The 13,098-nt window shown below is 44.3% G+C and overlaps 1 protein-coding gene across 2 annotated transcripts in view; it reads left to right on the top strand.

The window, feature by feature from the left end:
- Positions 1-861: 861 nt before the first annotated feature.
- The window catches only part of acap1 (ArfGAP with coiled-coil, ankyrin repeat and PH domains 1), a 25,027-nt gene continuing 12,790 nt past the window's right edge, over positions 862-13,098 (top strand). Inside the window, exons 1-10 of one of the 2 annotated variants that reach the window (XM_031584641.2) lie at positions 862-986; positions 2,504-2,623; positions 5,106-5,159; positions 5,387-5,445; positions 6,348-6,531; positions 9,695-9,739; positions 9,917-10,012; positions 11,981-12,055; positions 12,309-12,421; positions 12,748-12,799. In XM_031584641.2, the coding sequence (XP_031440501.1) occupies positions 903-986; positions 2,504-2,623; positions 5,106-5,159; positions 5,387-5,445; positions 6,348-6,531; positions 9,695-9,739; positions 9,917-10,012; positions 11,981-12,055; positions 12,309-12,421; positions 12,748-12,799 (882 nt within the window). In that variant the 5' untranslated portion in view covers positions 862-902. The remainder of the gene's footprint in view (positions 987-2,503; positions 2,624-5,105; positions 5,160-5,386; positions 5,446-6,347; positions 6,532-9,694; positions 9,740-9,916; positions 10,013-11,980; positions 12,056-12,308; positions 12,422-12,747; positions 12,800-13,098) is intronic. The other variant, XM_031584642.2, reaches the window with a different exon arrangement.

The raw sequence follows: 13,098 nt of genomic DNA, 5'->3' as shown, positions 1-13,098 counted from the left end.
TCCCTCTCTGCTGAGTTTGTTTGTCCCCACTCTTTCCTCACTTAGCTCAGCCAAACCTGTTGGCACCTTCAGTGAATCGGTTACGCTACCCTGGGCCTATTTGAATATCAATCATCCAGTGGCAACAGCTGAATATCGGCCTGCAGAAAAAGGGGTGGAAAACTAGACCTCTGTTTTTCTGTCATTCTCTCTCTCTCTCCCCCCACACACACACACACAGAGACCTCCTGAAAGCTTGTCACACTCTCTTTCGGTGCTCTGTCTGTCGCTCGCTCACTCGCTCTTACTCATACTTGCTGCAACCCTCTTTCTGCCTCTGTTAAAACTAGCGGAAACCACATAGACAAATGTTCAGCTGTGTGTGTGGGGGGGTGTATGTCAGAGAGAGAAAAAGAGATCAGTGATACTCAATCACTAAGATGTATCTCTCTCTCTCACACACACACACACACTCAAACACACACACACACACACGCACACACACACACACAGTTAGACTCCCTGTTGCCTGGCCATCTGACTGGGCATAATCCTGTGTACTCCTGCATGCATGTGGCAACTCTCCACTGGCATCTCATCTTACCACATGTCTAACACACACTGTGTTCATTTTTAACACATACACAAAAAACACACACAATTGGTGGTCCATTACATTTCATGACCCACTGTCACCCACCAGTGGAAAAGCCTAGCGAAAGCCCCATTTTTCATTCAAAGTTTAGCAAAAGGTTGCAGTGCAGCAAAGCAAACAAATGCATTGCAAAGCTATGCAGACAAGCATTGTGCAAGCATCTGTTGTTGCTCAAGCCAGTGTGTGAGGTAAGCGTGTGTGTGTGTGTGTGTGTGTGTGTGTGTGTATGAGTGTGTGTGTGTGTGTTGGAGTAAAGTTTTTGTGTACCATGTGTATTGTGTGTTTCTCCCCCAGGGCGGATATTGAAGTGGTGGAGGGAGATGTTAGTGAACTGGAAACGCGACTTGACAAGGTGAGAGACTGAAAGCATGGGAGGAAAAACAAAACATGAGCATATGTTCTTCAACATAGCTTTCCTATTACCTCACATTTGTAATGATTTTTGATGAACGTGATTTATTTGGGAATATCACTGAGCAATCGTGGCAAAAGAAAGAAAGAAGAAAATTCTCAGAAACGTCTCACAAAGGCCCAAATCGTAAACATCACCTCAGAAAGACGTTCCCAATTCCCCAATGGGATTTCATACATCTCATTTCAAAGCAGAAGTGTTGCCCTCATGAGCAACGCTTTCCTTGGAATCATTAAGGGCAATGGTGAAAAAAACATTGAGCTCGGCACACATCCCTAGTAGTGCTAGTTTCCTATGAAGCACCAAACCAAAAGGGATTTCTACGTAACTGTGGTAGAGAGAGACACTTTGGCTACGTTTGACACACGTCAAGAAGCAGCGAGATAGACGTAACAGAGAGGGTGTGTATGTTGTTTAGAACTTTTACTCTGCTAAAAAGAGGAACCATCCCCAATGTGCTTCTCCCCTCTATTGTCTCCTGAAAAAGAGGGGAAAGGTATGCCCAGTTGCTCGTGGTCACAAACGCTCACGATTCCCCATCCTTTGTTTGTTGTCAGGCCTGCCCTCCACAACACCGTGGCTGTGGTCAAATAGTCAAATAAATTACGTTCTTTGTCCTTTCCTAACCACTTTTCCTTGACCTCGGTTCATAAGGACCTAGGAAAAGACAACCATGGCACTTAGATAATCCAACTGCACTTACTCTCGGCTACACGTAATTATGCGACGTGGATTTTATTGACGTGGGTCACGTTGATTGGGTTGTTGTTACTGCCTCAAGGAATTGTGGGGCGGTACTATCGCCTTTCCTTTCCTAAAAGGATGGTCTAGTGTACCCTATACTACAGGAGATAAGACAGGAAGCATTGAAGCACCTTTCCTTCAGCATTTAGAGAACTTGATCACCTCTTGTCATGGTGATACTTAGATTGTTCCGGGTCATTTCACTCACTTTGGTACATTGCTAAGCAGAGTGTTTGACTGCAGCCCGTGCTTAAATGAATGCTATTGTGCTTCCACCATTTCTCTTCTCTGTTAAGTAGAAGTAGGAAAGACGCAGATTGTGACCAGTTTCAGTAATAAACATGTGATATAATGAATTGACCACACATACCCCAACACCATCCATAAAGGTCAAATTACCTTGTGTTATCAGTGTCTCACCTTCTGTGTAAAGTGTGACGTATCTGAACATGCCTTGTTGTCTGATTGTCTGATTGTCTTCATTTCTGTATTTTTGCCCCCCTTGTGTGTGGTTGTCTCGTTTCGCTGTGGTTTTGTATACATGTTTGGGTGTGTCTGTCTGTCTCTGCATGCAACTGGGTGTGTGTCTGTTTTGTGTTGTGTTGTGTGTGTGTGTGTGTGTGTCTGTTTTGTGTTGTGTTGTGTGTGTGTGTGTGTGTGTGTGTGTGTGTGTGTGTGTGTCTGTTTTGTGTTGTGTTGTGTTGTGTGTTTAGTTGGTGAAGCAGTGCCACACCATGCTGGAGGCCGGGAAGGTCTTCTGCCAAAACAGCAAGAACTTTGTCGTGGGCCTGAGAGAGCTACGTCACCATCAATCCAGCGACACCACCATGGGGGTGAGTCAGGCCATGAGGCTGAGGCCTGCATGCTAAACCAACACCCAGCTCCATGACACATGCCATTGCTTTAAACATGCACTTTCAGCAAGTAGCAAAATATGAAGATGGAAGAAAAAAAAGAGAAGAAGTAAGGTGATCTGGTGGAGACTGTGGCCAGTCTAAATTGGAGGGGGTGATACAAGACAGCAATAGTCTGCATCTTAACCACAGCCCACTGTGTCACGTGGTGTGTTTCTGAGCTGTTGCATTATCACTGCACAGGCTTTTCTTATCACAGAAATGTAACATTCCAGGACTCTCAGATAGGGCCCGATACAAGACATCCAGTGAGTGACGAGGGCTGCACGCAATCTCCTTCACACTGGCATGCGCCTAACAACTAGAGTCATTATGAAAGGAAATACCAAACAAAATATGAACAGGAATACCAAACAGAATACGACCAAAGTATGTTTTTTACATTGCAGATTGCAGATAAGACTTTTTTTAATTACTGTCACTGCCTCTTTCAGAATAACTGAAATACTCACTGCGCAACATGTCACCATGTTTTTCAGCAGTGCAGTTATGTGGAATGTCTCTCCATTTAAAAATTGTTCTTGCGTCATGCTATTAATATTCAAATAGATTACCATGTGACTGGAAGGCCACCTTAGTCGAGTACTGACTAGAACCAGTGTTTTGTACCAAGAGGTGAGCCACCAGAAAAGCCTGATTTAAAATGGACCATTTACTGTGTATTCCTCCACCTATGCATTAAGTATCATATACTATCAGTATGTGTGCTCCCTAGGAACCTAGCCCATGACCTAGGTGTTCACAGAGCTACAGGAACAGCATTGACACAAAACACTGAGGGGCCCTCCTCTCCTTGTCTATGAGACTTAAACGTTTACCTTAGGTACTCTTAGTCATCGTTGGACTCTTGCTTTGGACTCTGTAGACATTTGTGGTTTATTTTGATCCACACCTGGCAACCACACGTCCACACGCCCTTCAGAGAACATTGGAGTAAGAACAGGTTGGGCGGCTCAAGAGCTGGCAACGACTGAGGTGTAATTGAACTGGTTAAGTGCCCGGTCGACCGTTCTCCCTGTTAAATCACATTTGCATTTAGAAGAGATCTGAGATTTACCTGAAGCATCCAGGAATTTCCGCTGCTCATCTTGGAGAGTAACTTCAAAGTCTACTTCCCTGTGTGCACCGTTAATGACATTTATATAAGACAATGTGACTGTTTTTTAATGAACTGAAATTTCCAGGAGGAGTCAAACAAGCTGGGTAAGAGCCTCAAAGCTGAAGTAGGCAACTTCCTCCATGTTGTGCTTTCACTCCCAACGACACAATCATTTCTTTCATAATTGTGAAATACAATTGGGTCACGGGAAACAACCGCATCAAACCGTTTTATTCCAGCTAAATCTTGTTAGCAGTGAATGAGCCAAACCAGCTCTGGTGTGTTAAGTACGTGGGCCAGAGGTTTTCCTCAGGAGAACATATTGCCACTTTCTCCTCTCTTGTGACCGCGGGAAAGAATGGCATGAAAACGGCACGTTGAAGACTGCCGTTTTATTTCCAACATCTCAAAATGTTGCAGTTCTTGATCATTCACCAGAAATGTATGAAGAACATTTAGCCATATGGCAACACCATACCATAGAGGGTTAACCTTCATGTCTACAATGGGAATGAAGCATTCACAGCTATTGGAAAGAGAGGGACAAAATTGCAACCTATAGTGGGTAGCATAACTGTGTAGTATGGAGTGCTCACCTTTCAAACAGTTTCTCAGTGCAGGACCTCAGACAATGGCAGGCACACATCAAAAGTTGAAAACAGCTTTTGAGGGATGGTGGTGTTCCTTTTGGTTGGCAGCCCTCCATCATTGTTACTGCCGCCTGGCAGGAACACCCTTTACGGCCTTGTCCATCGAATTTTTTAAACACACTGCGGGCTTGAAGCAGAGCAGCTTTTGAGGAACACTGGTCTTCATTTCAACTATACCTGTTTGTTATCCAACAGCTTCTCCTTTTTCACGAACACACTTAAAATGAAGCAGACTGCTAAAGGTTAATAAAAGTATGTTTTGATCAGAGAACAAATATAGAGTTTTACGCCATCTCCACTTCGCAAAACTCCTCAAAAGTGGAACACAGAGTGGAACAAGTGGAACATACAGTGAAATTAAAGTAATTAACGCTGCCCATACCCACATAATCCAACCAGACAGAGATGATTCCATGGTAAAAGGACATTCTTTTACCCCCTTACTGTAGATCTCAAGGGTCAGATGTCAGATTCATAGTGAGAGGGATTAAGACCCAAGCCTTCAGCGGAAAGTGTAGCCTCTCTATTTCATTTGTTGTGTTGACTTGCAAGGCTTTGGCATTAATCTAGTACCAGGAATGCTAATGCTTAGGCTGCTAAAGGCTTTTACGTCGCTGCTTAAACCCTCTGTTTCTATTCTTTCTCTGTTTAGGAGTGTTTGGATAAGTTCTCCAAAAAGCTCTCTATCATTCTGGACGCACAGGGGGTGAGTTTGCGGTGTTTGTGATTCTCGTTACCAGTGGCAACCTAATTTTATAACGACCAGGCCTAATTACTGTGATGTAATGCCCCTCTGCTTTCTCCCCTCCCCAAACTCCTGGCTCTTGCTCCTCTATCCTCTTCTTCCTTTCTCTCTCGTCACTGCATTCCTTCTGTCTGTGTTTGTAATGTTACCTCTCTCTCCTCCTCCACCACCTCTCTCGTGTTCTGCAGGAGGCCATTGAGTCTATACAGAAGAATGTGAAGATGAAACTGCAGAGTTTTGTCAAAGAGTGAGTGCACCCTTGACTCTTGTCTGAATCTGTGTCTCCTATTAATGTCTTTCCCTGTTGGCGCCTCTCCCTCCCCTCCTCCTCTCTCTCTCTCTCCTTCTCTCTCTCTCTCTCTCTCTCTCTCTCTCTCTCTCCTTCTCTCTCTCTCTCTCTCTCTCTCTCTCTCCTTCTCTCCCTCTCTCTCTCTCTCTCTCTCTCTCTCTCTCTCTCTCTCTCTCTCTCTCTCATCTGGTCTTGCTCAGATAGACTGGCTACACTCAGCAACAGCAATCCCCTCCCTAACAATCCTGAGCTTCCAGAAACACAGACACAGCCCTCTGGCTCATGTAAACAAACAGCCTATGCCCACACAGCTGAATATCTCACTTTCATCTGGTGGAATCCCTGCCATATACACACACACACTCACACACACTCACACGTCTATTCTACATGTACACACATGCAACACAGTCACTCCTAAATATAAACAATCTCACACATAAAGACCCTTTAACCATTTTTGTTCTTTGCTATTTGGTCTTAGATGCATGTCACTTTTTCCCTTTTTTCATACGCACACGCACACGCACACGCACACGCACACATACACACAAGCACAATAGATCTTCCTCTATACTGTTATATGTTCCTCTCTGGGAAACTCATTTACAGCACCTGTGTATACTCAGTCACTGTGTGCTTGTGTTGTGTCTGCATGTATGCACACATGCTGACAAGCACATACACTCACCTATACACAAAGGTAATACACCACGTACACTCTACCGTTACATCCTATGACCAGTTTTCTTTCCTCTCTCTTTCTTTTTCTCTCTCTCTTCTCAAACATACCATAAAAAAAGGTGCTCTCACCCTCTTATTGTCCTTCTCTCTCATCCTTTGTCTGTGTGTCTCCCCAGAGACGTGAAGCGATTTAAGGACGTGCGTAAGGAGTTTGAGCGCTGCAGCGAGACGCTGGACAGCACTCTGAGCAAGAACGCCAACGTGCCACGGGGCAAGCAGCACGAGATCGAGGAGGCCAGCAACGCCCTGCTCAACGCCCGCAAGGCTTTCAGATCAGGAGCACTGGACTACGTGCTGGAGGTCAGATGATACAGATACACACGTGAAGGCGCACACACACACACACACACACACACACACACACACACACACAGACACACACACATGAAGAACACACACATGTAGCCAGACAGACGGACACATAAGGGTATGCAGTGTTAGTAGTTGAATTGAACTTGAAGTTGAGTGAACAAATATCTAATCGCATACACGGGATAGTATTGAGGCAAAGCATGCACACTGCAAAACATAGTATGGGAGCAAACATACTCACCCAGAAAGTGAAATGCCTACATACACAGGCAAACTATTTTGTACAAATATACCCCTACATGTATTTAGATACTCTCACACACAAGCACATTTGTACAAACACACACATGAAGTCATATACTTACACTTACTGTGTATATATTCACACGTACACATATACTAGTGCACACACACTTTACCCAGTGCACATAAGGTTTTATGCTTTGGGGTGTTCAACACACACTTCAGTTTGCAGGCATTATGCTGCAAGGTGTCAAAACACTTACATTAGTCCACTCATGACCAAACCTTCATCTCTACTTGCTTTCTCACCACAAGAGGAGGTTCTTTAAATGCATGACCCATTTACACACAGACACACACACACACACACACACACACACACACACACACACACACACACACACGAAGAACACACACCTGTAGCCAGACAGATGGACACATAAGGGTATGCAGTGCTAGTAGTTGAATCGAACTTGAAGTTGAGTGAACAAATATCAAATCACATACAATGGATAGTATTGAGGCAAAGCAGCACACTGCAAAACATAGTGTGGGAGCAAACATACTCACTCTAAAGGTGCCGTAATACTTCTACGAATGCGTTACTGAGTGGTCACGCAGACGTGAACATATATAGTTCTTTGTCGGTTGGTGGGTGTCGCAAGGCAATGAAAAAAAAAGATGGTGAACCAAACTCCGTAGATGGTCGTATTTGTACATAAAAGTTGTTTGTTTCCCTTTTTTTTTTAATTTAGATTTTTTTTTAAGTTACCGACAAATAGACACTGTGCCATGTAAAAACCACGTTATTGGAACTGAAAAAATAAGTCTGAGGGAATTTGCAAGGTGTCTGAGCCACCTATCTAATGTTAGCATGCTACTACTCACAAGGTAAACAGCAATAAAAGTTGTTTGTTTGACTTTTGTTTTTTTAGATTTTTTTTAAGTTATCGAGAAATAAACACTGTGCAATGTAAAAACCCGTTATTGGAACTGAAAAATACGTCTGAGGGGATTTGCGGGGTGTCTAAGCCAGCGATCTAATGTTAGCATGCTACTACCCACAAGGTAAACAGCATGGGTTGGACCCATCACAGCCCTGGGGGCTCTCCGTCATTTCGACGGATAGTTACAAAATTTGGGAGGTGCACGTCAGGCCACGGAGAGGTGCTTGGAGAGGGTTTGCAACGACGGAGAGGGCTCTGCGTGTCTGCGTAAACGGACGACCATAAATTTGGCTTATTAGTGAAATGCCTCCATACACGGGCAGACTATTTTGTACAAATATACCCCTACATGTATTTAGATACTCTCACACACAAGCACATTTGTACAAACACACACATGAAGTCATATACTTACACTTACTGTGTATATATTCACACGTACACATATACTAGTGCACACACACTTTACCCAGTGCACATAAGGTTTTATGCTTTGGGGTGTTCAACACACACTTCAGTTTGCAGGCATTATGCTGCAAGGTGTCAAAACACATACACTTACATTAGTCCACTCATGACCAAACCTTCATCTCTACTTGCTTTCTCACCACAAGAGGAGGTTGTTTAAATGCATGACCCATTTACACACACACACACACACACACACACACACACACACACACACACACACAAATAAACACACTCACACAAACACAAACACAAATAAACACACTCAAACACACATTCACTCACACAAACTCAAACGTTGTACACCCTCCTCCCGCTCACGCTCACTGAGAACGCACTCACATGGTGTGAGTGCTGTCTACATATGCTCGCACACTAACATGCAAACATTACAACTACACACTGTTTACACATCGCACCTTTATACTCTAAACACCTACATACAAAATGCGGAGGGCAGAACCCTTTGGCGGCATTAACGTCTGCGGCAGACAGTGGATGCTTGTCAGCGCGGCTGCTTGAAGGCCGTCGGTGTATTAATAGGTGTGGTTGCGTAAGCTCAAGCAGAGCCATGGACGGGGGGAAGCAGGACAAAAGCAGTGGTTCCCACCTCGGTCTCTGGACGCCTTCTCACTGAAATCCACCACAGCGCACAGCCAACGCCTCAGGCTACCAGCTGATGGCTATTAATACACCCAGCCACACAGCCAGCCAGCAGCTACAGCTGCCCACTGCAGCAGCTAACTGGAGCGGGCGGGCCTCTCCACTGCTCTCAGCATCTCTCCTCTCATGTGTTCTTAACAGCATCGCCCTCTCATGCCCTCTCATGCCCTCTCATGCCCCTGCTCTGTTTCCTCGACTCTTTCATGCCCATTTTCCACCAACAGGGAACGGGTTCGCGCACCAAATTTGTAACTGTTTTTAAACCAAAAGAAAGTTGTTTCTTCCAGTGCAATCGTTGATTTCAATGGCTCCACTTAAAACGGGTGGTTCACTAGATGGCACCAAGGTTAAAAAAAACCCGGACGGAACCGGTTCAAGAACCCGTTCCCTGTTGGTCAAAAAGGGCCAACAGTGTCGTCCTCCTTTACCCCTCCTTTCTCCGCTCTTCTTGTTCAGCACCCTCCTCCTTCTTTCTTCTCATTTCATCTACTGTTCTCTCTCTCCTCATACCCCTCCCTCTTCTCCTATGTCTGTTTTCTCCTCTCACCTTCTGTCCTCCACTACCTTATGCTATCCTGTCCTCTGTGCAGCGTCTCTCCTGCCACTCTTCATATTCTGCCTTTGTCTCCCCTCTTTCTTTCCACTCCTGTCATTTCTGCTCCTCCTTCCTCTTGGGTGGTGTCTTTTATTATCCTTCTCTCTTTTCTTCACCTCTCCTTGTACTCCCTATTTTCCACTTGGTCTTTTATTCTATTCTGTCTTGTCTGTGCTACCAATGTCTCCCTTCTTGGTTCCATTATATTCATCCCGTGTCCTTCCCTCCTCTGCAGATCAATGTCATTGAGTCCAAGAAGAAGACAGAGGTCCTCAATGCAGTAAGTTTGACACTGGCCTTTTACTGAAGTTGAAAATACCTTTTCCTCAAGGGATTTCTGTGTGTATTCTTCTATGTTCTTGTATGTGTTCATGCATTCATTTATGTCTGTGCTTTTATGTGTGTGTGTGTGTGTGTGTGTGTGTGTGTGTGTGTGTGTGTGTGTGTGTGTGCAAAGGTACTTTCTCTGATGGAGGCCCAGGCGCAGTTCTTCCAGCAGGGCCATCAGTCCCTGAAGGAGCTGGAGACGTACAGAAAGAACCTGAGCGATGAGGTAAGAGAGAGAGAGAGAGAGAGAGAGAGAGAGGGGTGAGGGGCACCGAGGCGATAAAGAACATGACGAGAACAAGATGACAAGAAATGATGGATGTAGGGCATAACGGAGGAAACGGTGAGGAGATAGCAGAGGGGACGGCAGATACCAGTCAGAGATTAGACTAATTCAAACAGAGAAGAATGAGCCTGAAATAAGATGGAAAAATATCTGAAGAGGGTCAAGTAGAATTGAGAGGGAAACTGAAGGTTTGATTCAAAGACAGTGGAGACCCTGGATCTCTGGATATGAGCATGACCCTATTGCATCATGGGACAGCATGGCCAGCGTGACGAGTCATCTTTACAGGAAGCTGGCAACAGGGCAATAACAGGAAATGTTTCACATGACACACACCAACTGCCATAACAACAGTGTGTGTGTCTGTCTGTGTGTGTGTGTGTGTGTGTGTGTGTGTGTGTGTGTGTGTGTGTGTGTGTGTGTGTGTGTGTGTGTGTGTGTGTGTGTGTTTTTGAGCTGGCAACTGAACCATGATTAGAGCTGACAAATATAATTGGGGGAAGATGACATATCCTAGTCCAGGCGAAGGCATCTAAAACCATCTCAGACCAAGCAGTCCTGCACTGTGTCTCAATGGGTGCTGCACTGTGACATAGACCAGATCCTGGTCTCTCACACCTCAGCACCCCTTCATCTAAACCACATGGAATGTTTGCATGGCTACGGAGGTCCTCAAGCGATAACATGGATTGACCATGAGCACTGAATTAGCACACGCTCCTCTAGAAATCAACCTTCACGGTGTGAACTGCGCCTATGAAGATGCACGACAGCAAAGTGGTGAGGCTCGCTAGTGGCCAGTTGAAATGGCCCATGTTGTAAAGTTTAATTGGCAGAAGTAGGCCTATGGCATCAGTTTTTTTTTTTTGTATTTGTGACTGGGTTTGTTTGGAAAGTTATGTTTGTGAAATACGTCAAAATGGGAAGTTCTATTGCGGCAGCATGGAAGAAAAAAGCATTTATGAATGTAGCTTTTATGTTTATTTTGTGTATTATCATGCACCTTACATAGCAGCATCCTAGATGAGATTCTTCATGCACACAGAGCCTAACGGTAATCAGAGTTTTTTCCGCCATTATGGAATTTAGAAGTAATAGTAGTTGGGTGTTAGAAGGATGTGCGGTATGTGGAGGCCTGGGATAGATCCTGAGTTGGGTGTTAAAAGGGTGTGCAGCTTTTTGCAGGGAAAGATCCACGCAAAAAGCTTAGTTTTGAGGTTACAAAGCGTTTTTGGAAAGATGTTTGAGTGCAGTCGAGTGAGCGGAAGGACACTCACCTTCTGCTGGCCACAAACGCAACACACTTCCTGACACGGCAGGAAATGGCACAAGATAAAAGACAGTGCAAGTTGAAAATGCACTGCTTCTGTGAGCAGTTGAGAGAGAGAGAGAGAGAGAGAGAGAATAGAGAGAGACTAAGAATGACAGGGAAAGAGAGCGAGAATTTTAATCTCTTCTCTGACCTGGATTCTGTACAGGAAATGGGAAGTGTTCCAACACTTCCTGCTTCCTGTTTCTCTTTCGGAAGTCTTCCAGTTATCCTAACCAGGATTGGTTCCAGATCCCCGTTTCCATTTTCCTTTTTTTATTATCTTGCTTTCTTCATGGCTACTCTATCAGACAGTCTCTCAGTGGACTGGTTTTATCACTAAAGCACAGAGGAAATATCAGAGAGACTTTTTTCTCTACTCTTTTTTTTCTACCTTTGTATCTGTTTATCTAGCAATGTATTTTTGTCTGTCATTTATTTCTGTTCATCTCTGTGTTATTCATTCTGTCATTTACCAATATAACCATATTTTTTTTTCTTGCTTGTTTTCTTTCTCTCTCTCCTCTCTGTCTGTCTGTCTGTCTGTCTGTCTGTCTGTCTGTCTGTCTGTCTGTCTGTCTGTCTGTCTGTCTGTCTAGCAAACCCAGCTGGTCCTGAATGCAGCTCGGGAGAAGAGAGACATGGAGCAGAGGCACGCTGCCATAAAGAAGAAGGTGAACACAGACAGAGAGAGAGAGAGGCTTGAACACCTCAAAATAAGTTTTTAAAGCTGTAGACCAGTGGTACTCCATATATGTCCATTAAAATTGATGGCCACTAAACCCCCCCTAGTAGACCTGTGAAAAGATGATTAGTAGGGGTCCGTTCATATACATGGCAGTGATTGATGATCATGATTTGTCATGGATTTAATTTTGTCCTCTTCCGGGCCTGGTTTCCGTGGTAACCGCGTGCTGACCTCACCAGGACATGTCCTATGATGACTCCATCATGGACTACTGTGCCGACTCGGCCACGGGGATCGTCATGGAGGGCTACCTCTACAAGAGAGCCAGCAATGCATTCAAGACATGGAGCAGGTAAGAACAGCCAGAGGAATCAATCAGTCGGTCAATTAACTGCTGATCTAGCACTAAATCAACAAACCAATGAATCGCTCAGGCCGTAGACCAATCACTTAATCTATGATCCACTCAACTGGCTATTGAAACAGCCAATAGTTCATTCAATCTGTCAATTCATTAATTTATTTATCACTCAGTCAGTCACTTCTCTCTCTATTAATCGTAAACCCACTGAATCTCTCTTTTGCAGTGTTCCTTCCTGTTATTGTTGCATTATTATCTCTCTCCATGCCATCTCTCTCTCTCTCTCTCTTTCTCTCCTTCTCTCTTTCTCTCGTTAGGCGGTGGTTTTCAATACAGAAGAATCAGCTAGTGTACCAGAAAAAGTTCAAGGTGAGGAGCAGGGCTTGTCTATATGTTGTCCATAGCCATATCATAAAATATGTACACGCATTGACCGGCTCACCCTATATCTTTGGCATGGCTAATTTCATTACAACTGACAGTCAGGTCTGTATAATTCATTGCTGTGTATGTGCTATACTTCTTTCTTCTCTCTCTTTCTTTTCCATCTCTATTTCTTTTCCATCTCTATTTCCTTTCCATCTCTATTTCTTTTCCATTTCTCTCTCCCTCTCTCTCTCTCTCTCTCTCTCTCTCAAATCAATTCAATTCAAAGTTGCTTTATTAGC

The sequence above is a fragment of the Clupea harengus genome, chromosome 18, assembly GCF_900700415.2.
Source record: "Clupea harengus chromosome 18, Ch_v2.0.2, whole genome shotgun sequence".
NCBI classification, from domain to species: Eukaryota; Metazoa; Chordata; class Actinopteri; order Clupeiformes; family Clupeidae; genus Clupea; species Clupea harengus.
The sequence above is the reverse complement of the archived record's forward strand: the minus strand, read 5'-3'. Positions and strand labels throughout refer to the sequence as shown.